General features: G+C 40.7%; 1 protein-coding gene across 5 annotated transcripts in view; it reads right to left on the bottom strand.

Annotated features, from left to right (window-relative positions):
* grin2aa (glutamate receptor, ionotropic, N-methyl D-aspartate 2A, a) overlaps positions 1-27,028 on the bottom strand; it is a 136,467-nt gene that overhangs the window by 49,029 nt on the left and 60,410 nt on the right. For all 5 annotated transcript variants that reach the window (XM_046415933.1, XM_046415929.1, XM_046415930.1 and 2 more), the window contains one exon: positions 2,562-2,728. In XM_046415933.1, coding sequence (XP_046271889.1) covers positions 2,562-2,728 — 167 coding nt within the window. The remainder of the gene's footprint in view (positions 1-2,561; positions 2,729-27,028) is intronic.

Below are 27,028 nucleotides of genomic sequence, written 5' to 3' on the forward strand. Positions count from 1 at the left end.
GGACAAAATAGGTGTTCATTAATATTGCATTGCGCCTGCACAGCCATGTGGCTGAAGACAGATGTTTTTGACACAGAGATTTTCCTCTGTGGAGCATTAAAACATTAATGCCCAAAGCAACTGTGAAGAAAAACTGCATGTGTACAATCCAGTTTAATCCAGTTCTGTAACCATAGTTAGAAATAACAAAGTGCTTATTAGAAAGAATATGTATTTGTAAAGTCTCTTTTTTATCCAGCAGGACTGGTTGATCTTTGTCAGGAGGTTCCAGTATGCAGGGCTAAACAGCAGCAGGAACAGAGAAAATGGTGGTTATGTGAGTGATTAAAAAACAATATATCATAAACCAGTAGGCATGCTGTTTTAGTAGCACAGGTCCTTGATGGTCCTTGAGTGCGAGATAAAGACTGATGCAAACACAGATACACACAATCACAGACACACACACACACACACACACATTATGATACACAGAAGGGACATGAGCGGTTAGCCATCACGCAAGAAACCAACAATATAACAGACAGACAGCGTAACATGAGAGCGATGGGGGATTTTCAGTCCTCGTCTTGCTGTCCAAAGTGATAATAAACAATTGTCTTCAAGTCCCGGAGATGAAGAGAGATAATGACACAGAGACACATTAACAATGCATCACTCCTCTCAATTAAATACATTCAGAATATAGTATAACTATACAGTACATACTGCTGATTTATAATGATTCTAACCGTTCAGCACAGTCTTTACCTGCACATCAGTTAAAATGTGGCCATTGCCCAAACATCCATTCCCAACCAAAACCACATGTCTGTCCCATTTAATCTACAGATCATATGACAGGAAGACCATCACTCTGCCTTCACTCTTCTCCACAAGACAGCCTGACAATGTAGCCATCCACAAAATACATTCCCTTTTCATGTTATATACCCTGGCCTACATTTCTACTGCATGTACTAATATCTTGGTCAGGTCAGCCTTGTTGCAACAAGTTGACTAGTGCAATTTTCTGCTGTGAATGATGGAACTTTATTGGTATTAAAACTGTCTGTCCATGACGAAGCCACAGAGAACCAGCTGAATGCTGACACAGGAAATCGACATCAGGTAATTGCAAGTAATCGGGCTTGTTATTTCTTGCTTCAGGAATGATATTTATGGCTATTATTTCAATGCTGAGGTCTACATCACTTCTGGAGGGCAGGGATATTGAGACTGGGATGTTAAATTTCTTTCATTTATTACAAATCTGGAATGCTGTGTAGCTATCTTTGATTAAGAATTGGAAATATATTCATATGAAGCTGATAACTGACTGATAATATTTAATGGTGATCTAAAGATGCCAGGGAAAACGTACAGGATGTGATTTCTGCAGAACATAATGAAAAACTTCTTCAGACCTAGCAATTTAAGCTGTAAAAACTTCTTTTTCCTAACAATTTTCCTGGAACTCTGAAATAGTATAAGACACTAAATAAGTACTGGTCTGCAGGGCATTGTGGATTTTAGAATTTTAGAAGATTTTACAATACGGAAAGTAAAACAGCCAACAGCTGCAGGATGAGTATGTGAAAACATTATTTTTAGCTTGCACTTGCCAGTTTCTTGATAACAACACATTTGTGAAACAAATTCCTAATCCTATTCAATTAGCCATTCATAAGCACTCTACATTATTAATTAATTAAAACAATTGCAGCCAGTTATCCATGTTTGGCAGATTGGATAGATTGTACTTTTAAGTGCTGTATAACAATCCTACAGCATAAAGTTAAGAGAATAACTGCCTCATAACTTTATCCAACCTTTGGGATTATTATTATAAGTATGTTAATATTATTTCTTATAATATCAACATACTTTCTCTTGCATCTATTTACCAATGAGCTCATTTACTATTTAGTTTTCTCCTCATACGGTATACATTTTTAGCCACGTTAGCGACAGAGCTTCAAGGATGTCTGACGGTTGGTTGGTCGCTCCACTTTGGTCCGGACTGAAATAACTCAGAAACATTTAGATGACTTGCTTTTGAATTTGGTACAGAGATCCATGTTGGCGGATGGCACTAAATTTTGCCCAGTACATTTATCCGTGGCTCCCAGACAGCCATTCCTGCTAATCTCGATTCCATGACTTTCCCTCTAGTGCCACCATGAAGTTGTGGTTTGTGGCCCCGGTACTTTTTTAAGCTGTTTTTTGTGTTTGGTTCTAATCAGCAAATGTTAGCACACATGATGCTTAGGACAAGCATGTTAGCATGCCTCACAGAGCCAATAACATGGCTGCAGACATTTGTCTTGCTACAGTTGTCTTTGTCTCCTTCTGGAGACATTTCATTATTTGAGTTAATCTGACCAACTCAGTTTGTGCTGTCTAAACAGAGTTTCTCAAAATAAAAAGTAAGTTTGCCAAATGGCTGTCACAGCCAACAATGCAACACTGTCAGCAAACACCTTCACATCTGGACAGGTACAGCACGGCACCAACAGGATTTCATTACTTCTTGAGTGACAATGTTGAACAGTGCAAAGCAGGAGTCTCGTTGATCCTACCTGTTGTCCACAGTAGTTTTAAGGATATTGATGAACTCCTGGTAGCCGGGGAACTTTGACGTGACAATGGAGAAGATGTGCCAGTCGTACTCCTCCATGATGTTCAGCATCAGCAGAGCCTCCTGCTGGATGGACGCACCGAACTGGAAGAATGTCGACTTCACATCCTGAAGAAAGAGAAAACAGAGGAGGGAGGGATGGAGGGCAGGAGAAAAGGCAGGGCGAGGAGGATAAAGGGAGGGGAAGAAGAGATTGAGTTGAAGATTTATGTGGATTTTTGTCTCAATTCCCTTATTGGTCCACTGACTAACTCAAACTGCATCTCAGAAATATCAATCAACCATACAGCATTTAAACTTTCACACAATATGAACACTCACACACACAGACGCACACATATTGAGAGTAATAAGCTTCTCGTGGAGGAAATATATGGATGAGGGGTTCAGAACAATTCAATTAAGCCTAAATTGGATTATTGCGGTACTGGCAGGCGGCAGAACTCTATGGGCTTGGTTCTGAGGAACGAGGGTTACATTCACTCGAAGGAACACATATCCACTCCATTAAACATGACTCAGAATCATTCGCCACTTAATTCAGCCAAAGTGAGACACAAGCTTGGGCAGAGCAGACAAGCACTATTACAGGTGGACAAATTAACTCAATCCATTTATATTTGAGGCTTCGTGTTAAATAATTAATTATGGTGCGGACTATTAAAATGAAGGGAATTCTGTCAAAATAAATCATAATAAACAGCAAGAAAGAAGAAGAGAATGCAGCATCACAAAATGCGTGGAATGACAAAGCGTTACCCTGTCTTTGGCTGTTTGCTGCATGATTTGTTGTGTGTGTGGACTTCTGTTACCTTGAAATGTCAGAGAGTTCACACATGGCTTATCTTGACACCACTTGTCTTTGGCACTCTAATTATGACAGACTTGCAGGTTGGTGTGTGTGCACGTCTTCTGTGCTTGCGTGTGTAAAGCTGCAACCTGACAGCTAGAAAAAAAAAAAACAGGGCTAAGAGAAGCAGAACAAAAGGCTGGAGAGGGTGAAAGAGATGAGACGAATGAAGAAGAAAAAAGAGATTCTGCCTGCTATCACTTTGTAAGATCACACCTCATATCAAAATGAACAAATGCACCACATGCATGTACTCACACTAACACACATGAAGTAACGGACTACATGTACATACTGCCTGCAGCCTGCATCTACAGGAATTCATCTACAGTGTGAGTAAACTTGGGGAAAAAACAGCAAGTGTATTGCTAGGAGCTGCTGTGCAGTGTAACGCTGCCTACAATTAGCCTCAAACACATTATATCCTAAGTCAAGTTTAAGACACATCTTGAAGAGGTCGATTATCTATACATGAGGTTTAATGTCCAAAAATATAATACAAATAGCCAAACACGTGATCAGTCGCCATATGGTAGTTACATTTCCAAGTGTAACTGTGGCCTTACTATTATACAGTTTCTTCAGAATGCTAAAAGCTGTTTTGCTGTGAAGCTCTAGAAATGTTTTGTGAACTAAAAAACTTCACCAGACTTTCCACTGGCATTGGGGTGAGCAGATCCTGAATTTTCATTATTGAGTGAGCTGTTCCTTTAATACAAATTCAACACTCTCAATAAAGAACTGGGACAGTACATGAAATATTCTAATTAAATGATGCTTTTCTCCTGCTTTCTTCTCAGTAAATTGCATACCGATAGAGTTACATTCCTAAGACACAGGATGGATCAAACACAGCTGAGTGAAGAGGGCATTGGAGGATTGAAAATAGACACAAGTGCTAAGCAATGGCTGAATGCACTGGATTACATGAGTAACCATATCAGTGCACTGTATGTAATTTTATCTCTACATGCATGACCTAGCATTTCGTTTTCCTCTGTGCTGATAGCCTCTGAACAATGTGGGTATTCACTGTTTGCATTATTTGTACGAGTGTGGATGTGCATCTCTTCGCTCCTAGATTAAGACCCTTGAGTGCCCTTTAAGGGTATTCTAGCTGTATGTGAGGTTGTGCTCACTCGATACTCCAGACTCAAGTGCTCTTCAGAGGCTTTCTATGCAGCCCTGAGTGTGTATGTGTGTGTGTGTGTGTGTTTATGTGTGTGTTCTAATGGGGTAGAAACTAAAGCAATGCTTGAACATGGTGGGACAGGAGGGAGGTCATGCTATAAGATGTGTCACTTCCTGTGTACTTCACAGCAGCGGCCAATACTCCCACACTTTGCTGCAATATACGGAGGACTGTGACAAGCATGGGACCAGTCAGGAAATATACAGAACAGAATAAGGTAGGCAGACTAATGTTTGCCTACCTTATAGAATAATGTTTAAAATGTCTTCATATATTTAAATACCAGCACCTGCACATACCAGCTGCAGTCGGCTGAACTGTGCCAGGAGTGAGGGCCAACAGGAAGGGGGTGGGAGAATAATATGAACTCACAAAAGAGCATTTAATTCCTCCGTTTACTTTCTTTAATGTAAAAAAAAAAAAAAAAAAAAAAAATCATTGGAAATAGACAATATACTGAAAAAAGCAACCTTTATGCAAAATTAAATTCACAAAAGCAAACACTGGTTATAAATAATATCTATAGAATTATGCCTCAATATCAATTTGCCAGTGTTTCTAATGTCTGTCTGTCTGTGTGTGTGTGTGTGTGTGTGTGTGTGTGTGTGTGTGTGTGTGTGTGTAAGCCAAAATCCACCATGGAACAACACAGAAATCTTAATTTTACCAAAATAATTGCTCTTTTCCGGTCTCAAATGTAACTGGGCAGGTGTCTGTGCTCATTTGTGCCAGCCACCTCTCTTTATTTTCACAGGATGCCTCATATCAAACCCAACAGAAACCCAGCTGGACTGAGGAGATTTTGTTTCAGGTTCAGCTGAATATTCTCACAGAGCATGACTGCATGATCAGAAACAATGGTGAGCCAGCCTCCATTCGGTCTCAAAAATAGGCAGTTTTGTTTGGTCTAACCTATAATTCTGAGACCAGGGGTGCCTACACTGAACACTCGACTGAAGCTGACTCTTATGGACAACACCGACAGAAAAGAACTAAATAAAACCACCTTATTGTTTTTATTTTCACTCTCCCACTGAAGGAGGGAAGACCACCACAACTTCAATCGTGTTCCTGTCATCCGATGTTTCTCTGTTGCTCAAATTTCTCCCACTTGCTGTGTGTGCGCTTCTTTATTATATTTCACCTTTTTCATACTGCACATTTTATTATTGCTTACTCCTTTTCTTTTATTCTCACAGGTTTTGTTATGCAATTGAGTGAGCGAGAGATAGAGGGAGGCAATGAGACACAAAGTAAGAATGGATTTGTAAAATAACAGGATACAAAACGATGACTATAAAGGCAGTCGGTGATAAAGAATTAGCAACAAAAAACTATAAAAGAAAGTATTTTTGTCTGAGAGCGGCAGGCAGAAAAGGTTTCACAAAGACATGAAATTAGAGACAAAGAGGGAGGACACGTGCATGCAGGACAGACCGAGAGAAAAGAGGTAGAGCGGCAGAGCGGCGGGGAAGATCTGATAGAGTGACTTAGCACTGTGTGATTGTTTGTAATTGGGATGGCTCACAATCCGTGACATCAGAAAACAGCCAATCATATCCTCTCATTTCACCCTTGTCAAGTGTGACATGTCTCTTCTTTCCACCCACACCTTCAGCTCGCAACACACACCCACTCCCACACACAAACACACAGACTGTCTTTCACAGCTCTCTCCCTCTTGATTCGTCTATCACATTCACAGTCTCCCACTCTGTTGCATACACAGACGCCCACATTCACACACACACACAGCCACAATGACGCACATGCACAAACACGCACCTGTCCCGCAGGGCAGGACAGTGTGTCTAAGTTGAGATAGAGGGGAGTTATAAATAGTAGTCCTCATATCCTCTGCTGCTGATAGCATCATGCACTGTCTAGTCTGATGACACACACATGTGTACAAAAAGAAGAAAAAAAAAATCTCACACACACACACAAGCAGATGAGTGTCTAGTAAACTGAGTTTGTGAGGTACACACTCACCAAGATAAAGGCCTGACAGAGCACATGCACACCAAAACCTGCATATATTTGTCATATGCATCCACATATCACTTATATCTGCCTCAGATAGCCTGTTATCAGCCGAGTTTAACAGCTCTGCAGCGTCCACTGGAGGAGAAACACACTGATATGACAAAAATTCCTCGGTGGCCAGTTACTAAATATAAACAGACAGGCATAAAAATAGCTGCAGCAAAACAAAAGGGCTCAAAATGTCTGTGGAAACAAAGTGAAATGCCAGCACTCACCATACAAACCACAGAGTTACAACAGCCAAAACCACAAAAACATAACATCATTCTGTGGGAAACTGAATGAAACTGATTAGTGTACACAGACAGAGGTCATTGTTTGTCAAGATTATTAAAATTTCAAATGCAGTAGAAAGCAGAACAATCTGATTTTAAAACTGATATCACATTTTATGGTCATAGACAAAAAGGTACGTTGTGTAGACTTACAAATGTAAAGTTACTCAGTAATATGCACCAGCTTTCTCACAAAACAGGTCTACAGTGTCTCTGGCTGGATCGGCCACTGGGAGCAGAAAATGTACACACAAATTCCAAATGTTCGACAACCTATAGGATGGTACCACTCACTTCTACCTCTCACCCTGTATTTTAGAGGAAAAAGATAATCATTAAGTTAATAGGAAGGCTGAAAAACTGTGCTGTTTTGTCGGTTGGGTGTGTCCCAGATGAAAAGAAATGAAGATTCATATGTTTCTCAATCATTTTAACTGACTGATTTTCAGCAGGAGAGTGTGATCTTATCACATTTATTAAGAGAAATAAAAACGGGCCCAGTACTGGTACCAAGACCACAATTTACTTCCAACAAGTTATGATCTGATTTTTTTATTAATATCCTCTGTCAAATCTAGACAATGGAGATTTAGATTAGCTGACAGGAGAAACTTTAAAGAGGAAAATTAACTGACAAAGTGTTTTCCAAAATAGGCACAACTTATAATGAGAAAGATAACACATGCATTCCCATGTGTGAAGCAGCAAGGCTCTGTCCATGGTGCTGAAATGTTACAAGGATGTGGGGGGATCTCAGACTTAAGCGTTCAGTGCCGTAGCTGCAGTCCTCTTGTAATAGGAGAACTATTATCCGATATCAAAATACTTCTGTCTTACAAACCCAAAAACCAGTACAGATGGACACGTGTTTGACTCCACTGATTCCACTGTGCAGGGATACCATTAAACATTAACAACAAACTGTGTGGTTAACAATACTACACTTTTTTCCCCAACTTTTTATGTCTTGTTCACACACCTTTTCCAGTGTTCATGTGAAATCCTCATAACTTGGGAACATGTTTTTATGTGGATTAAGAAAACTCTCTAAACTTACTGGTCAATGATCCTTGTTAAAAAACAATTTGAGGTAAAGCTGATGCCATGAAGCTATAACATGGTGATGTAGGCCTGGACACCACACGGAATAGGACTTTATTTCACAAGTGCTAAGCTCAAACACACTGCCTTGATAAACACACACAGCTGTCACAGGTGGAATCTAAGCAACAGTTATATGATTGATGTATTCACATGCTGCCCATTTTTGAATAGTATTTGCTTGCTGTAAAAGCCGTTTATGCATGTGTGGCATGTACACCAAACAAGTATATACAAACACACATGCAATTGCACAAACCTACACAAAAAAGTAAGTTTCCTTATGCTGTTTTATTTCTTTTTGTCTCATAATTGCCAGAGAGAAATATCATTGCACTAACAACATTGCTCTGGTAGAGTCTATTACTTACAGCACATTATGTACGTCCGCTACATTCCTCTGTGAATGGCTCTGACAAGGTCTTATGAAACTGTGTTTACAAGATAACAGTGTTTTAAAACAATAAGAAGATCCAGTGATGCCACTGTGAAAACGACTGTGCATTCTTTAAAGTATGTTTGTGTATATGCTGAATGGCTGATAAACTCCTTGGTGTGTAAAGAGGGGACCAAATATTCTGAGTCTGTATTGGATTAATTATAGGGAAACAGTAGCCTTCAACCGTGTTAGAGGCTACACACAAACACACACATTATTAAACAAGGCTGTCTCTGACGTCATAGAAGAATATTTTTGGCCTGAATGCAGTCCATTTTGCAGACACACAGAGGGAGGAAGACACCCATTCAAGGTTTATCACACAGGAGAAGTGTCTGTGTTTGTGTGTGTGTGTGTGTGTGTATGAATGTGTATATTGTGTGTTATTGCTGTGGTTCCTCTGTCAGGACTTTTTAACAAGCAGTCGAGCCCCCACGGGGAAACACTGACAAAATAACATCATCCCCCTCTCTCTCTGTCTCTAATAAGTCCAATATCTTCCTCTATGTGTCTCCCTTCCTTTTCGTTAGCTCTCTGTCCAGGGGCTCTGTCTTTTCTTGCCTCCCTCTATCCATCTTGCCCTCTCCTACCCACTCCCTATCTCCTCTAATAAGGCCAATATTCTGCTACATTCCTCTGGGACCAAACCTTACACCTAAGCTGGAATAGCTGCTATTTGTGCAAAAATTTTATTGATAAAAAATGAACAACCAAACTGAATAAGGCTTAAATGCTTAAATTGATGCAATGCCGCAGAATACTCGATTCTTTTTATTTTCCACTGAGACTAATTATTATGTAAGGATGTGGGCTGTCAGATTATATTGAGATTTAACACACCATGAGAGAGCTCAGACTGATCAGTTACCAATCTTATCGGCCAATATTCATTAAAATATTTGTTAAAGACCCGTAAACTGCAGGGCTCAAAAGACGTCCTTACACAATCCAGAAAATGTGTTTGGGATGAACAGACTATAGCTTAGCAGATAATAAACTAAACCAAGCATCAACCACTGTATGTTCATTGTTGCCATCTACTCAGCACAAGGCTCAAAAAATTGTTAATATTCTGAAATGTCCTTGTGCTACATCGTTTCCCATCCCACAAAGACATTTCAGCAAGCTTGCTGACAAGACCTGAAATCCATTGTGCTGGTCAAAACATGTGAACATGGTCAAATCTACATTAAACCACTAGGAAGAGGGCTAGTTAGCTGTTAGCTGATAGCAGCAGGTGAGCAGCCTAAAGGGAGCTAATAGCTAACAAAGCCAAACACACAGCAGAACTGAGAGTTTCTGATCAGAGGAACATCAAGTGTTCATCAATGAATTGCAGTTTAGTGTGACAACACCACTTCACAGTAAATAAACTAGATGAGTACATTTTGGAGGCAAATGTACTTTGAGTTTGGAGTCACAGATACTTTGCATCGGTGCACATTTCACTACACTGTCTCAGAGATAAAAGTAATCAGATACAGAGAGATGCATGATTAGGAAAAAGAAAGAAGGAAAACAATTCACAATTCTAAAACATGTTCAAACAAAGCAAGGAAAAACCTTCTCTGAACTAATAGACATTTGCAGCTGGTGACAAGTGGTTACACCTGTAGGGTTCATAAAAAGGTAAAGGCTACTGCTGTAATTTCCCCTCCATCCCTGGTAATCAGATTACTATCCCCACATCCCTGCTTGTTGTTTATCTCATCATTATGCTTGCCTTCACTAGACTTTGACATATTGTTCATTTCAAACCTGTCACATGTACAAAAACTGTGGGTACTCTCATTATATCCTCTACAGTCATAACAGAGTCATTATGAAAATTATCTTCACTGTCAATATTGTCATCATTAACAGCCATAGCCATCATTATTATTCTCTGTATCTTATCTGCCTTACCTATAATGGTTTCCTAATTTAATCATATTCCTTCCTTCCTTCTTTCCTTCCTTGCTGGAAAAGACCAGAAAATGGATGTACAATTTAACAATCCTTTCCTACTTCCTTAGTGCTTTCCCCTCCATCTGTACCACTCTATACTATGACAGGCTGCTGAATGAAAAAGAGAGAGGGAGAGAGAGAGAGAGAGAGAGAGAGAGAGAGAGAGAGAGGGAAAATCCCACTGAATGAGTTGAGGTGCTAATCACAATAAAATAGGACTTTGAATTAGGAGTCGCCGCACAGCCCGATCGTCAACACTGCAATACTTTTTTGAATACAAAAGTAATATTTCGACAAGAAACCTCTTTGTCGGGATTACTTGTTGAAACATGTTTTCTTTTTCAAGTACTGAATAAAGTAAGCCTGTATGGAGGCATTCAGTGTGCAGCAGCCTTAAAGGGTTTTAAAGAATTGAAGAGAGTTCAGTGCAACAGGAGAGATCAAATCGTGAACTTAATCTAAGGAGCAGTTTATTAAGACAGGTAATGCATAAGAAAGAAGCATATCCAGTTCAAGCACACACGCACAGTTTCAGTCACACACAAACGTACAGAAAGTCACCAATAATCCACACATATGCGTGTTCACGCTGTGATGCTGCTTGTGCACACATGCACTCTGTACTCAAAGTAAAATAGATTTATATTTATGTCTTGTGCGTGTGTGTGTGTGTGTGCCAGAGGGCTGTGTATCATGCTGAGTTCATTCCAAAGACACAAACAACATAACATAAACCTCAGCTCAAACAGAATGGAACAACACCCACTGCCCAGGAAAAAACAAGAAAAATCAAAGCCTCAAAGGCCAGATTTGCACAGGAACAAAACACCAAGATCTACATTTATGGAGTTGTAAAGCAGCCCAGAAGAATGGCTGAAGTGACATGAGGGAGCATGAGTACAGGTGTGAAATCATCTCTGTCTTTATACCGTGTTTTCAGGAACAGTAGTTTAGCTGCAGCTTCTGCATAGCACGGCGACGAGGGACTGAGTTTGATCTTCCAGCTGGCATACATGAGGGTAAAAAGGAGAATACAGCCATCCCAAGAATGAAAAGAAATTAAAAGAGGAAAAATATTACTTCAGTTCAGTGAAGATTAGTGTAGCCGGGTCAACGCCACAACAAATATTTTGATGTTGAGCAAATTGCCTGGACCAGTGCTGGGCACATGTGCCAAAATTTAACTTGGGATGACAATTTTGTTCACCCAGAGTGAAGTAGATCTGTTGCTCCTCCAGAACACTTTTTCTAATCAATGTCTTATTACTGATTAAGTTGATTAAGTTAAAGTGTATAATTTTGATGTGTGTTTCTGGCAAAGGAAACAGCTTTTTAACAAATTTTTTTTCACTGTATATGTAGCCGGAGGGTAAGACATATTACAGTACAAAGTACATCTCATCTCCCACCATATTACACCATGCTTCCGCTCTGACATGCAACGATGAGGGGGCAAATCAATACTGCATAATGTGCTGATAGTTTCACCCACAAAGATGCACCAGTCAGCTGTTATGGTCATCACTAACTACACTGGCAGTGTCACTGATTCATCACTGCCACCGACAGACACTGACACCACGAGACCTACTTTGAAGAGGACGAAACCGAGCGGGGCGGGCGGGAGAGCTAGATGGAAGAGTGGCAGGAAGATAGATGAGGAGAGGGCAAGGAGCGATGTCAGGGAACGAGAACCAGGATAAAAGAAAGGACGAGAGCAAGATAAAAAAGTGAGGGCAGACTGAAAACAGAGGGAACAGGAAGGAGAGAATGGGCAGATATATTACAGCCATGGAAGGGAAAAGAACAGTTCAGCATGTTGGAAGATGAGCTTATTTGCTTTCTTTCTCAGCAAGATGACAGGATCAATCTTATTTCTGTGTGTTCTTTACAGAGCTGGATCACTTCAGCTGAGCTTGGCCGCTACATGTATTTGCTGGTGAACCGTTTTTCCACCCATCTTTCTGTGCAGAGTCTCCAGCTGTAGTTGCAGGTTTATGCATGCTCTGTCTGGTTGAGCATATTTCCTAACACGATGAACTCTTTAAACATCTGAGGGTTGCAAACAAAGGGGCACGTCTCTGGCTGCTGCTCTCACTGCAGCAATCTGCTCGATTCAGAACAGCTCACATCCACGCTTATACATTCATCATTAATATTATAACAACGTGGAAACAGTAGAGAGGAGAGGGAAGGACTGAAAGACAGCAGTTCTCTCAAATGAACACACACACTTCATGCACAAGCCAACTCTCCTTTACATTAACCAAGTGCAATATAAGTGCTATGCCCTAAACCCCATCGTCATCTCTAAGCTTTCCCATTTCCATTTGATTGGCTGCCAGCGAGGCCTGCAGAGTAATTGGCTGCAATTCATTGGCCAAGCAGACGGACAGCACCCCTGGGAGGAGTCCATCAGGCGAGATCTGTTAACAACACGCACGGACACACAGAGTTTTACACACACACACACACACACAAACTCACACAGATTCACACACACACAGGGCCAGAGGGGAACTCCCTAATGCCTAATGTACCTTTTGCTATCACAGATGGGTCACTTACATTTCTGGGCACAAGAGTGATGACAAGAGAGAGAGAGAGAGAGACACACAGAGACACGGGGGAAAAGTGGAAGAAACTGAAAGAGATGGGACAACAGGAAAAGCAAGGAGGACTGGAAAGAATAAGGGAACGGAGACATCAGAGACAAATGAGGACCTGAGAGGAAGAAGGAAAAGAAGTTGGGAGAACAGAGGAGCAAAAGCAGTTCACCCATTTCAGATCATATTACTAATATCTGAAGGTACTTAAAAATATCAATATGCATGAAGGGTTGGGTTGGCAAGTTATTTTAGATGAACATTTTGTTACATTTTCTGAAAATCTCTTCAATCAAGAAATCAAATACTCTGACACTCAGAAAAAGGGAGAAAAAATAAATCGATTGTGTGTCTGTCGCAGACCTGCAATGAGACCGTCCAATCATATCACTGGCTTTAATGCACTTTCACAATAGCGGGAATCTTATGTCTGTCAAATATCCAACCTGAAACAACTTCTGTGCACTGCTTGAACAGTCTCGCGCCAAACAACGAGGGCCACAGAGGCTGAGGCTGCGGTCTCGTTCAACAGCTACCCCAGTAGTCCAAAGCACACACCCACAGAGGGGAGCAGAAACTGCCAGGCTGGGTACGTTTGCCTTTTAGGACTGACGTACGTTCATGACGGTTATTTTGCTTGTGTTTATATGACTGCGGCCTTTAACATAGCTTTTCATTTACTTAATTATTGCACCAAAAGACTAATGGCGATCTCACTGTTCACACATGCTGTATGTCCCGCTGGAGCTGCGGGGCAGGTAGTGTAGTCAGGCAGTGTGCACTGAGGTGTTTTGGAGGGAGGCCTGAAGGATGGAGAGCTTTCTGTGGTTTGATACTTCTCAAATCTAGCTTGCTTTTGCTGGATTCTCCAGTGTTACGAACCCCAGTCGGGCCCATCTTTGCGTATCTCTTGCCAAACATCAACCCACTAGATTTGAGGCTTCAGTTGTCTCTTATCAGCACCTATTTTGGCTGACTCAGCGCACTGACTAAGCATAAGAGGAAGTGGGTGTGAGTGAGCAGCGCGATGTGTGATTGAATCAGTAATTTCACGCATCCAGTAAATCCTTATTTTTTCGCCTCCGCTTTTTATCTTCTTTTTTTTCACTGGCAAAAGAGCAAAAGTTAACAGTAAGAGCCAGTCACATTACTTTATCCAATATATTCTCGCTTCCAAACATACAGCAGGATGAGACTCAGTGGTATGAAAATGTTTTGCTCGTTTCTACAGTTTATTTCTAAGTGATTAATAATTGATATTGTCATTTTTCGAGCAAAAACAAAAACTTGTCAGTTCAGGCTCCAGGATTTGCTGTCTTTATTTGTCTTATGAGAAACAAAGACAAATATTTTAGGGGTTTTGGACAGAAGGCATTTGAATATTTCATTTCAGGCTCCGGGAAATTATGAAGGCATTTATCCATAGTTTCCTTTTTTTTATTTCTTTTTTCTTTTTTTACATTGTCGGATTTCTTGATGATGAAAATAGTTGTTAAATACGTCCTGGTGGTCAGCTCGCAGTCAGCTGTGCGTCGGCAACACATTTTAATTTAACTCAGTGACACAATGCTTGTGTGTCGGGCCAGTAAGAAGCTTTACTTTGGGTTTGAGTCAGTGTCATGGGAGTCTAACCACCCAGCTCATCAGTGACCATTAGTAGGAAACTGCATAGTGTATGGTATGAATATAAGGAAGAGAAGTGTTAAAAATAAGCATATAGTGCCATCTTTGCTGGGTAGATAAAGAAAATATTGCACAAGTGCAATATTAAGGACTCACAAGTGCAATATTAAGGACTACTTTCTGGACTACCTCATACTTGCACACACTTGTACACGCATACTTAGGCTGCTATATGTTAAAACCGGCTTCTTATTTAAGGCTTAGCTTATTTAAATGTCTAGTTTTATATTCTTTTATATTCTATTTTCTGTTTAGCTTATATTCTATTCATACTTTATATTTTTATATTTTTATAGTCCACTTACTGCTCCCGGGACTTGAGTCCTAATTTCGTACCATAAACATGTGAATGTGAGCTGGTATGACAATAAAGTTCCTTGAATCCTTGAAAACAACAACAACAAGCACTCAATTGCAGGGAGCAGAGTGAAAGTGCAAACGGTCACATAGTTAACAGCCCAGTGTGACGGAAAACAAAAATGAGTCATCCATGACGCTGGTTAGAGGCTGACAAACATCTTGGAGGATCAGGACTGTCCTCACACGGCCTTGCTGAGGTCTCTCGCATGAGGACGAAGGACAGTAATACTATCTGACTTGAGTCGTGAGTGGAGAGGAGCATCTGTGGATCACTGCTCACACAACAGAGGGGATGAGACTCAACTGGGTCACGGACACGTTTTACAGCAAGGTTTGAACAACATGGGTTTTTTTTAAAACATGAACTCTACTAATTTCAGAATGCGGCGGCTGCTTTTACACTCAGGATTTGTTGTTTCGCAGATGTAATGTATTCGCGTCTGTGTTTTTCTACAGCACCTTGACCATTACAGGTGCTAGAAGTCAAACTAAGGAAACTGAGAGGAGACGAGACAAAGTTGCTGACCCACTTTGTAGCTCTTAAAGTTTCAAATCCTCTTTAAAGAGCGAGTGAGTTGTGGCCAAGAATTTGGCACAAGACACACACACATCATACATACAGCACACACATGCATGCGCACACACATACACATAATCCTGGGTGTGTGACCCCAGACACCATGAATAATGAAGCAAGTGCTGCTTTTATTTAACACCGCATTAGCTCTTTACATCACCTCATAATGGCAGCACTGAACCACACTAACACATGCTCACACACAAGCACACACACTTCTGGTAGTGCTCGATACGGTTTGTTAGTTTTCTCATTTGACTTGGTCTATTTTAGTCCTGCAAAACCCTCTTTCTCATTCCTCTTCTCTCTGATCCTCCTCCCATTGTCTCTCCTTTATCTTTGCTTTTCTTTTCCTTCATCTCCTCTGCTTTTATGGCCTGTTCTCTCCCTGTTGGTGCATCTCTTCCTCTGTTCGTCTCTTACTCCTTCTACTCCCTCTATCTCTCGCTAACTCTCCAAGCATTTTGTTGATGTTGGTGATAAGATCAGCATGTGATTGGCTGGGCCAGATAAGAGATAAGACTGTGATTTGTTTAGGGAGCCTTTTCCTTCTCATCACATCCCTGCAGACTGCAGTGATATCAAAGGTCACGCATACACCTACACGCACACACAAACTTTGCATCTGGGAAAACAGGAGGGAAGACTGGAGAAAGAAAGAAAGAAAGAACGAAAGAAAGAAAGAGATGAGATACAGCGATGAGAAAAGCGGTCGCCCTAATTTGAAAATCAAAGACATTATGAGTAACATATTTTAAGCCAAATCAGCCAAAGGGGGAATATTTCTCTCTCACTCCTACTCTTTTAACTTTGCTTTCAGTTTCCCCTTTTCATACCAGCCTCGTGTAGCTTCTTTGTAAAATGTTGTTGAATTACAATTATGTCTTATTATCCCTTAACATCCATCACTTTAACCCAGTCACTCAATTTTTGTCTGTTGTCCGTTTTCATCTGGGGCACTGACATTCACACACATATTCTTCATATATTCTTAACAGTGATCATAGGTACTTTGCTAATGCTTGTGATTTGTAGTGGGGAAAAATGGTTATTTCCAATAAAAGAAAACAAACAAAAAGCTAGATGTGACAGTATAAGCTAATGCAGGAAGGTTCTGAAATAGCTTGTTCTGCATAAAAAGCAGGAAACTATCCTCACCACATAAAAGAACACTTTCCCTTCAGTTTCTCACATCAATTAGTGGAAGACAGGGATATGGAGTTGCATGAGATAGACGTACTAAAGTACGGTACAAACACTTGAAATTTATACCTCAATACAGCCCTTTTAGCTCTGGTCTGGTTGCTGTCATCCAGCATCATCATTGCAGTGGCAGAATGTAATGAAAAACCAACAATGTCTCACTTTACTTTCTTGGTCCGGTCCAAATGAACCAAACTCTGCATACACCCTCATTTTCTTTCCTAGAGATGTGAGGTTTACACTGGACACTGCAACATTTTGAGCCATGTACTACTTTCCTGTATTATAATTGCCATATTATTATGGAAGACGACTAAGAAAGTTTGCCATCATTATCGCCAGCAGGAACATCAAGTCCGTACGTGAATCTATGAAACTGTGTGTGTGGTTGTCTGTGTGTGTGTGTGAGGTGAAAAAGAGGTGAGGTAGGTGAAATGGAAACAACAGACAGCTTGCATTTTCTTTTCTGGGCATTGCCATTGCCATCATAGGGCACAAACAATCCTAGACAGACATACATACACACACACACACACATTCATTAAATTGTGCTCATTCTTGCTAATTATAAAACTAAAGGTTAATGCTTTGCTTTTTGCATTACTGCACAGAAGCCTGTGTTTGTGTAGATGTGTGTGCCTGTGTGCACAGGATCTACTCTGCCTCAATGTCTGGAGGCTGAACACGCTACACATGCAATCATGTCTCAGCATGCAATGAGGAGAGAGGCTCACATGCTAGAGAAGGCTGCACAAGAATCTAATAATGCACTTTTCACAGGATGTGCTTACCACAGTGCAGATATTAATGGATGTCCTCTATTTCTGTTATGATTTGTTTCCTGACATTTCTCTGAATTTGAAGCTATCGATTTTTCCTTTCATTCTCATTTTAATCACAGTCAAAAAAAAAAAGGTCCCAAATATGTGCTCACAGATTTTGAAAAGTCTTTTTAGGTTATTTGCAAGCCCTGTGGAACCCTACAGGGATGTCTGCTGAAGATGAATTTCCTATAAAGATAAACTAAAATCTGAGCCAGCTCAGTTCTGAGTCAGGAAAACCCACCCAGTGCTCAGGGCATTCAATTAAAACTGCATGATCAACTCTGTTAACAGCACAGGTAACAGGATTATGATTGAGTCACCTGTTCTTAAAAGGAGGTCATTCATTACCTTAAGACAGCCTGGCTACAGGATGTGCAATAATCTCACAGCTGTCACACCAGGGTAATTTATCTTCCATAAAATGATATACACTAAATGCAAGCATCCAGACACACCTCTTCACGGGGCTGTTTCTCAGGGGCTGGGCTGGGCTGGGCCCCGTACTTACTAGTGAAGGGAAATTTTAATGCTTCTGCATACCAAAACATTGCGGACAAAGCTATGCTTGCAACTTTGTGGCAACAGTTTGGTGAAGGCCCTTTTCTATTCCAGCATGACTGTGCCCCAGTGCACAAAGCAAAGTCCATAAAGACAAGGCTGGATGAGTTTGGTGTGGAAGAACTTGACTGGCCCAAACAGAGTCCTGACCTCAACCCCATCAAATACCTTTGGGATGAACTGCAACGGAGATTGTGAGCCAGACCTTTTTGTCTAACATCAGTGTCTGACCTCACAACTGCTCTACTACATGAATGGGCAAAAATTACCACAGAAACACTCAAACACTGTTGTGGAAAGCCTTCCCAGAAGAGTGGAAGCTGTTCAGGCTGCTAAGTTGTCTATGTATGTACATTGTGATGTCATTAAAGTCCCTGTTGGTCAGTGTCCCGGGAGTTTTGTCTATATAGTGTACAATAAGGCTTATTTTTCCTTAAATGTTTGTTAAAAGGGGAAAATAGCGTCTCCCTCTCTAGCTCACATACACAAAACAATACACGGACAGGTACTCTAGGAACAGAAATGGTGAAGGACATTAGTCTGGCAAATCCACAGACAATATTGAGAAAGGCTATAGATTGACAGTTCTCAAAACTTTGATAGTGCCCTAGAGGAAAAGCAGTTGACCTCAGTGTATACCTAATCTAGCTGCTTGGATGGACAGGTACTGCAAGGTAAAAATGTATTCTGGTGGAGCTTCACACACTGATATAAACATGGGTTAGACAGGTGACACTGGGGAAATGGTAGAAGCTGCAATGAGACTTGCAGTCCAGCCGTGTGCTGAAAATTGAGGTTACAGCACGTGGCCTTCGTTGAGGTACGTGCACAGATTTTTGTTGAAAGGAAGTGTCGATCAGCTATCTAATCAGACATGTTGCAAACAACAAACCACTCAGCTGCATGCTACAGCAGATGAGTGGTTTGTTGTTTGCAATGTGTCTGATTAGATACGACGTTGTGAGAATAAACCCCATTGTGTTTGTGAACACCACCAAGCCAGACGCAGACAGCAGGATGCACACCAACTGTGACCTCCCAGTTCCCTTTTGAAAACACTAGACCTCCTCCTTTATTTTCTAAACAGTGGTCCATTTTCGAACACACAGTGCTGTCCATCCACAATTTCAAACAATGAGATGTCCACTCCCCTCATAAAAAATACTGGACTTTCCACTACGTAAAAGAACTGGACTCTATCTGATTTAACAATGCAGGAAAATTTTACAGCAGATGTTGTCCACTAAAAAAATGCCTTGAAAGTTTCCACCAATGTAAATCAAAGCGGAAGGCCCAGCAGAACAAAGGCCATAACAAGGAGTAGCAAGAGCAACAACTAAAAACTCTGAAGTAAGCTGCTGAAGAGTAAAAACCCAACATTTGCGATCAATGAAGTGTTAAAACCTGGTTACACAACCAATAACTAATTCCTGACTGCTCGTGTTCATTTGTGTCTGCACCTTTCTGTGTCTCTGTCCTTTATCGCTCTGCACTTTTTCTATTCCTATGTTGCCTGCACCCATCCATCCACTCTCTCCCTCTGCAGTACAGTCTTTATCCTATTACAGCCTCCTTGCTTCTGTGGAGCAGTTGCAGTTGTAGACACAATGAAAACTGGCAGGATACATTACTTAGCCCCGCACACCTCCCACCCTCTCTGGTTTGCCCTCCCTACCTTCCGTCTTTCCTCACTCTTGCTTTCAACAGTGAATTCATTTTTTCATCATACTTTTTTTTCACTCCCCCATTTGAGTTTGTCTGGCTTTGTTTTGCTCCAGTTGTTCCTTCCTTGGTTAGTTTTCACTTTGTCTTTGTTATGCAGTATGCATCTGTCTCCCAATGACTGATTAATCCTAACTATTTATTCTCATCCACCCTGTACTGCTTCTGTGTTGCTGCCAAAGCTAATGGTTAAGAACACTCTGAACTCTGTCTTTTCATCCTTCTATTCCCATAGACATTCAGAGAAACACAACAACTCTTGTTTGCACAGGAGGAATCCAAGTCGAGTGGTCATACAAAACCCCACCAAACACTGATCAGGGAACAGTCAGTTAGTGATATAGTTTATATATGTATATAGTGTATATAGTGAGACAGTGTGGTTGCACCAAGGAGCTCCCATGTTAGAGATATTTGTCATTCTTAAAGGGCACCATGGGATGAATGAAGATAACGATGTGTGCACAGTGAATGTTTTAGGAATGAGTAAAATTGGCCAGAGGTCACCTCCAAACATTAGAGTGAATGGAATAGGGTCACATGCTGTGTACATTGTACCGACAGTAATCAGTTAATAAGCCAGATGTTCTCGCTGAGACATTAGTTACTCTAATGGTGGCAACATGCAACTCCAAGAAAACGCTGACTGCACTGAAGTCCTTAATTCAAAAGTTGAAAAAGAACTATACAAGCTTATCAGGGCATGTTTAGGGCAATGTTTATGTTTGTTTGTTTATGTTTTTTGGCAATGTTTCATGTTGGGCCATGTTTAGGGCAATTTTAAGTGCTGGATCAACTATCAACTATTCACCTCTGATATGAAGGCGGACGTTTCTCGCCTATGTAAAAACTGCAAACTGTACTGTCTGTATGGCCTGCGATGAAAATGCATCTTGCCTGATATTGTTCAGTTATTACCTTTAAGTCAGTTCAGACGACTTATTAATGGGATTTCATTGCTGTTTTTTAGTCAAAATGGATCTGCTTTGTTGAATTCTAGAAATATTGGTAACCTGTTCACAAATCTATTAGCATAGCCATGGAAGAAGCACACATAGAATTAGAAAGCAGATATTTATTTATGCTGATGATACTTTATTATATAGTTTAGGGTGACAGGTAAACTAGACCTCAAAATTGATGCATACTGCCACTCTGCTTGTATAGACAATATATTGTGACCTGGTTTTACTGTGTCTGTCCCTCTGTCAGGTACTCTAGGTACCTTGGCAGGGAACCACAGCAGTCCCGGGCTGACAGAAAGGGCTCTGACTAAAGCAGAGGACTTATTTGATGAGCCCTGCATGTGGACCTGATGGCCGAATGGAATGCTCCCAGGGAGAGAGCTGATCTCTTTATCTGTCCATCCTGTATCCTATTAGAGTATCACCTTCCATCACACCCTACATTCAAAGGATGAGAAGAGCTTTTACTAAGCTGCATGGTCCTTTTCCTTTACCTTGCTAACCGCCTCCCTCTCCTCCTCACATATTTTCACTCTTCTCTCTCTCTTTCTCTCTCTCACACACACCACCTCCTAAGTTAATGGAAAACAGGTTGTTGGTCACTGTCTTCCAGAAATGACCCATATGACTGTTTTCTGATCTGATACCCATGTGAGAGTTACAAAAAAGTATTGAAACAAAGATTTAGACAGTATAAGGGGGAAAAAAAACCTCACAGTCACAGCCAAACTCACTGACATGATGACCACAAAAGGTCCTGCTCAAAAATCAGTAAAGATACACATCTTAACAAATGACCAATCGTGTCATTGTCCAGATAAGGGCAATCTATTGTTGTCACTCTCTCCCTCTACTGCACACTTACTCATTCTTCGTCACTCCCTCTTTTCTTTTGTTTTCTTGGTCCACTTGCTACTTTTCCAAAGTAGCAACTGCTGAACAGAAAACTGCTGAGGCAGCACTGGATCCAATTTCTGAAGCACTACACAGACCCCAACAAACAACTGATATCCAAAACACGTTGGCAGAGAGGCAAAGAGAGAGTGAGAGGAGAGCGTGACAGAAGAGTTGCCTGTGCCCAGAACTGCCTGCCAAGAATCGATAGGGGATAGACCGATGACTGTAGAACAACCCCACTGGTACAACCAGCTGAAAACCACACACGCAAACCACACGAATAAGAGTCAGGACTTGCTGAGGCACAAGTCACTGAGCTTTGTATAGTATTTGTATACTAGAAAGCACATGTTTTTTTGTCTTTTTTTATTTTATTTTACATGTCCATATGCTATTTTATAGTGAGAAAAAGAAAGAAGAGATGTTGGTTTGTGTCTGTCTGTTTGTGTGTGTGTGTGTGTGTGTGTGTGTGTGTGTGTGTGTGTGTATAACAGCCAGATTGACACCATTATGTCTACTCTCCCTCCCTCCACTTCATAAGCCAATTCACCCTCATCACTCTGCCATTAAGCAGCTTTGCAGCATCGGTACAGCTATGACTATGAATGTAGGTTTCAGTGGGAGTGGGAGTGTGTGCATGTGTGGGCATGTGCGCGCATCCATGCGTGCGTGCATGCATATGTGAGAGCAAGAGACAGGGGTGGATGGGTGGGAGAAGGGGAGTTATTTTGCCACCCCTTGCTCTGTTTTTGTCACTGTAATCTGTTCTAGTGACCCAGCACTGAACTTTAAATAATGTTAAAACAATGAGGTGAATATAACAGAACTGTTAACCCAATTTCAGACAATTGTACAATACAGAATTGCAGTTTTAATACACTGGCAAATGCTATTAATCACAACAGGGAGGTTTTGGATCACAGCAGAATGAAAAATAACAATTTCAGTCATGGTTTATTGTGAGGAGTAACATCCAGAGCTGCATTTATTATATGCCTACAGCATTAAATCTCCTGGTTTTCTTTTTTTAAGGATTCCAACATATTAGTTCCAACTTTCTTACTGTTACCAATCTTGAACTTAGAAACAGATTATCAGTATTTTCTTGGTGCTCAAAATATTCTTAGACATGGAGAGATATGAATACTGTAGCTAATGTTTTATATACTAATTGAAAGAACATAAACTATAAGCTCAACATACATAGACCAGTCAACCAGTGTGAACCTCTGTAAAGCATCTTTAGTTAACTTCTTTACTCTGTATCAACAACATAACTTCATTTTCTTCCCTCTTCCCTCAGAAACTTCTCTCTTTTGCTATCTCCCATTTCCCTCCCTGCTTTTCAGCCTCTCTCTCCATTCTTTCCTCACATACATTTTCTTCCTTTCTCTGCAGTTGTTTTTTTTTTTTGTCCCTTTCCTCATCATCTCCCACCCCAGTCCTTCTCAACCTTCTCCACTGCAGTGAAGTCTGCGCAGTCTGTGTGTGTGTGTGTTGTCAGGTTCACTAGAGGCCCAGTGGCAATCGATAAGCATTTGGGCAATGGCTCAACATAATTATAGAGGGATACTGAGAATCACCCTGACTGGACACTCTCTGTGTGTGTGTGTGTGTGTGTAGTTGCTATGTGTCTATGTTCACTTTCTCTGGCTTTCTTTGCCCGCAGCCACCAGCCCTCCAAACTTCTCTCTGTCTCCATTGCAGTGTTGGAAGATAATAAGCAGAGGTGGAAGAAGTGCTCAGATCATTTATTTTAGTTCAAGTAGCAATAGTACAGTGCAGAAACACTGTGCTACTATTTGAAAACCTGGGGCCTCTTTACAGAAAAATATCTGAAATGCTTGTCCTGTCTTCAAAGATGACTTCCTATTATAGAGTTCCTAAACTCATGGCTCTATGCTATCCTATCTAAGATCTTGCATCTTGACTTGAGAAACCCTAATTAGCATTGTAAACTTGATTCTTCAGCTGGCGCTCATGCTGTCGTGCCTGTATTTAGGATGTACCAGAGCCAACCAAGCCTGCATCCTTGAAAATGGCTGCTTCACTTCACTTGTCACTTGCTCGCTGCCTTGGCTTAATGGACAAGAAAAGACGCCCATTCAATTTTGGCTTCAATGACAAGGAGGCATTAATCTGCCTGGGAGTAAGGACATATAGGACTCCCCATAAATACATGCTCAGGGAACTTTAAAGCTAATAGGCTAAGAGGCAGTGTTGGCGTCTCCAACAGGCTAACAAATGTATTAGCTTCTCAATCAGTACAGTTTGAGTCATATATTAGGAATATATTAGTTTTAATGCTCCCCATCTTCATTATCATTACTATACAGAGCTACTGCCAACGGTGCTCCCATTTTTGGCAGTTATTTTTATTTTAGAACTCCTAGCTTAGAAATTCTTAATTTTTTGTTTTTTTTCTGTAAAAGTTCAGCTCCTATTCTAACATATTGTCTTTCCTAAATGCAGTGAGGAAAAATGTTTCAGTAATACCACAAATCCTATATGTCATCCTAACCTTAGTTAAGGCAGGATTTTAATGCAGTCAATATTCTGCTCAGAGTATTACCATCAAAGTATCAAAAGTAAACCTATTCATTATACAGAATGGTCCATTTCAGAATAATGTGTTCTATTACATGGATTGGATTATAATAATTGAATGCATTGTAATTTTAATGTGACAGGTGGAGAGGCTGCAACCCCCAAACATGTATTTTTATTTGTGGATTACATTTTCTATTAGTATTAATTACTGAATCTGTAAAGTTGTGCCAGTACGAAGTTCATCAATAAATGTACTGTATCACATACACATGTATCACATAGCAGAAAATGGGATTATTCGAGAAGGTAACACCTGAAAATTTTATCTGTGTAAAAACTGATGAAAAAAAATGTAATTAGGAAAACTAGCACTCGCTTACATTCCCTGTCTGTTGCCCTGTTGCTTATATTTTTGATACAGCACATCACTAGTGTGACCATTGGACTGGAGCCTCATACAAGAAATGCATCCATCCATTTTCTATACCACTTATCTGTCAGTCACGGGGGGGCTAGAGCCTATCCCAGCTGACTACGGGCGAGAGGCAGGGTACACCCTGGACTGGTAGGAAATGTCGATTTTAATTTCAAAAAGGTTGCATGACCGTAATTTGCTGTCTACCGTCTTTCTATTTCCCCTCAATTTTTCTTTTTCAAGATGTGAAAATGTGCTACAAGGACAAGTCAAGCAGCTAATTAAAAACAAATAAGAAAAAAAAAATGAATTACAGACCACGGGCTAAGTAAGCTGGCTCTGAAAAGCCTTATACGTTATAAAATATTCAGGTCTCTGAGTAGAAATCATCCTTAAAATTAAGTGACTTGCTCCTGCATTGTAATGACTATACTAGACGTCAAAGTATTAATTCTGCACGCTCATAATGATGGTAATAGGTGTAAACCTTCCAATCACATTAGAAGAGAGAAAATAAGGTGGCACAACAAAAGAGTAGTAATGACTGCATTAAAGCTCACCGCCCAGCATATTTCTAACACACACACTCACACAGCAGGAGCATCGTGTAAGTAAGTGGGATTTTGATGATCTATATTTGACATACAAGCCCCTCAGGTACAGACTAGCTATGATACGATTGCAATACATTACAGTCATGATGATGTTTTCTGAGGACATAGGAGTGTTTCAGATGGAACATTAAAGTCAAATGGCTGTCTTATGGCTGACGGGTAAGGAGGGTTTTTATAAAGGCAGAGTGGTAAAGTGTGCTCTGTGAGAATTTACATGCACATTACCCTTTAGCTACTGAAGTGGGTGACTGAGGGATGAGTAAAGGGTACAAATAGAGACAGAGATACTATATGTGCACGTACGTATGTGCAGTTATCATGCCAGAAACATAATTACATAGAGAGAATCATGATTGATTCACACAGTACAGACTCTCAGGAAACACACACACACACACTTGACTGCAAGAAGGATGATGAAGAAGCTTCCATCCTATTTGTCCATCTGTGTTTTTGCTTTGTTGTGAGAGAATGTGCATGCATGTGTGTGTGTGTGTGTGTGTGTGTGTATGTGCTACAGTGGCACGAGGAAGAAGATGAGAAAATCACATCACTCTCCTTGCAAAGCCCCATGGGACGACAGTCACAGGGTATTTCAGGAAGTCTTTGAGAAGCAGACTCAACGGGGATCCAGGAGCATGTGCCTGTGTGTGTATGTGCGTATGTGTGTGTGTAAGAGAGAGAGAGAGTTATCTGAAAAACAGGTACACAGGCTCAGGACAGCTTTGGACTCCATCACTTTCTCAGCTTTATTTGCACCCGGAGTACGACATTCAAAACTTTACCGGAAAGTCAAGTGGCTGGGAAGATAACAAAATGGCTGACTGTTCACTGCTGAATACGCTTGAGTGAACTTTCCTCACACCGATACGAAGCTGCATTTGGTGCATATTAAAAGATTTGGGGATGTCCAAATTACTTTAAAAAATATATATATACCTACTAAATCACTGAAAGGCAAGTCAGTCAGAAATCACTTCCAACATTTTGAATTTAAAAGCCCAAACAAACGCGGTCAGTTTGACTTTCACTGTGAGGAGGATCAATTCATTCTCATTCCCAGGTCGTCAAATGCCAACTTTTGCTATGCACCTCAGGGTTTCATACGGACACACAAGGTGCCCTTTAGTGTCTGGAACTGAGTTAACTGAGGTTTGTTTTTGTTTTTTTGTTTGTTTGTTTATCTGTTAATTATTCTAAAATGTCTTTGGAAATTTAAGAATATACTCAAAAATACAAAATGTGTGACATGGAAACCTGTAATCATAAGCACATAACTGTTTAAAAGTAATAGTTTAAAAGTATCCTAATTTACAGCTGCGACAGGCACAGTTTTCATCCGCATGTATCTTGAGATACTAAATATAAACCAGGATTAAGGTTTGGATGATATTCCTATCTCTATCTCTCTCCCCAGTGAAGACTGTTTAAAGTGACACTTCTCTCCCCTCCAAAATCCCCCCCCCCCCTCCCACTCTAAATCCTGTCTTATCTCATCCTGTCCTTCCCTCCAGCTTCTTCTCATCATTCCACTTAAACTCTTTCACTAATGAGTTCCTCCTCCCGTTCTCCTTCTCCCTCCCC

The sequence above is a fragment of the Scatophagus argus genome, chromosome 16 (genome assembly GCF_020382885.2).
Source record: "Scatophagus argus isolate fScaArg1 chromosome 16, fScaArg1.pri, whole genome shotgun sequence".
NCBI classification, from domain to species: domain Eukaryota; kingdom Metazoa; phylum Chordata; class Actinopteri; family Scatophagidae; genus Scatophagus; species Scatophagus argus.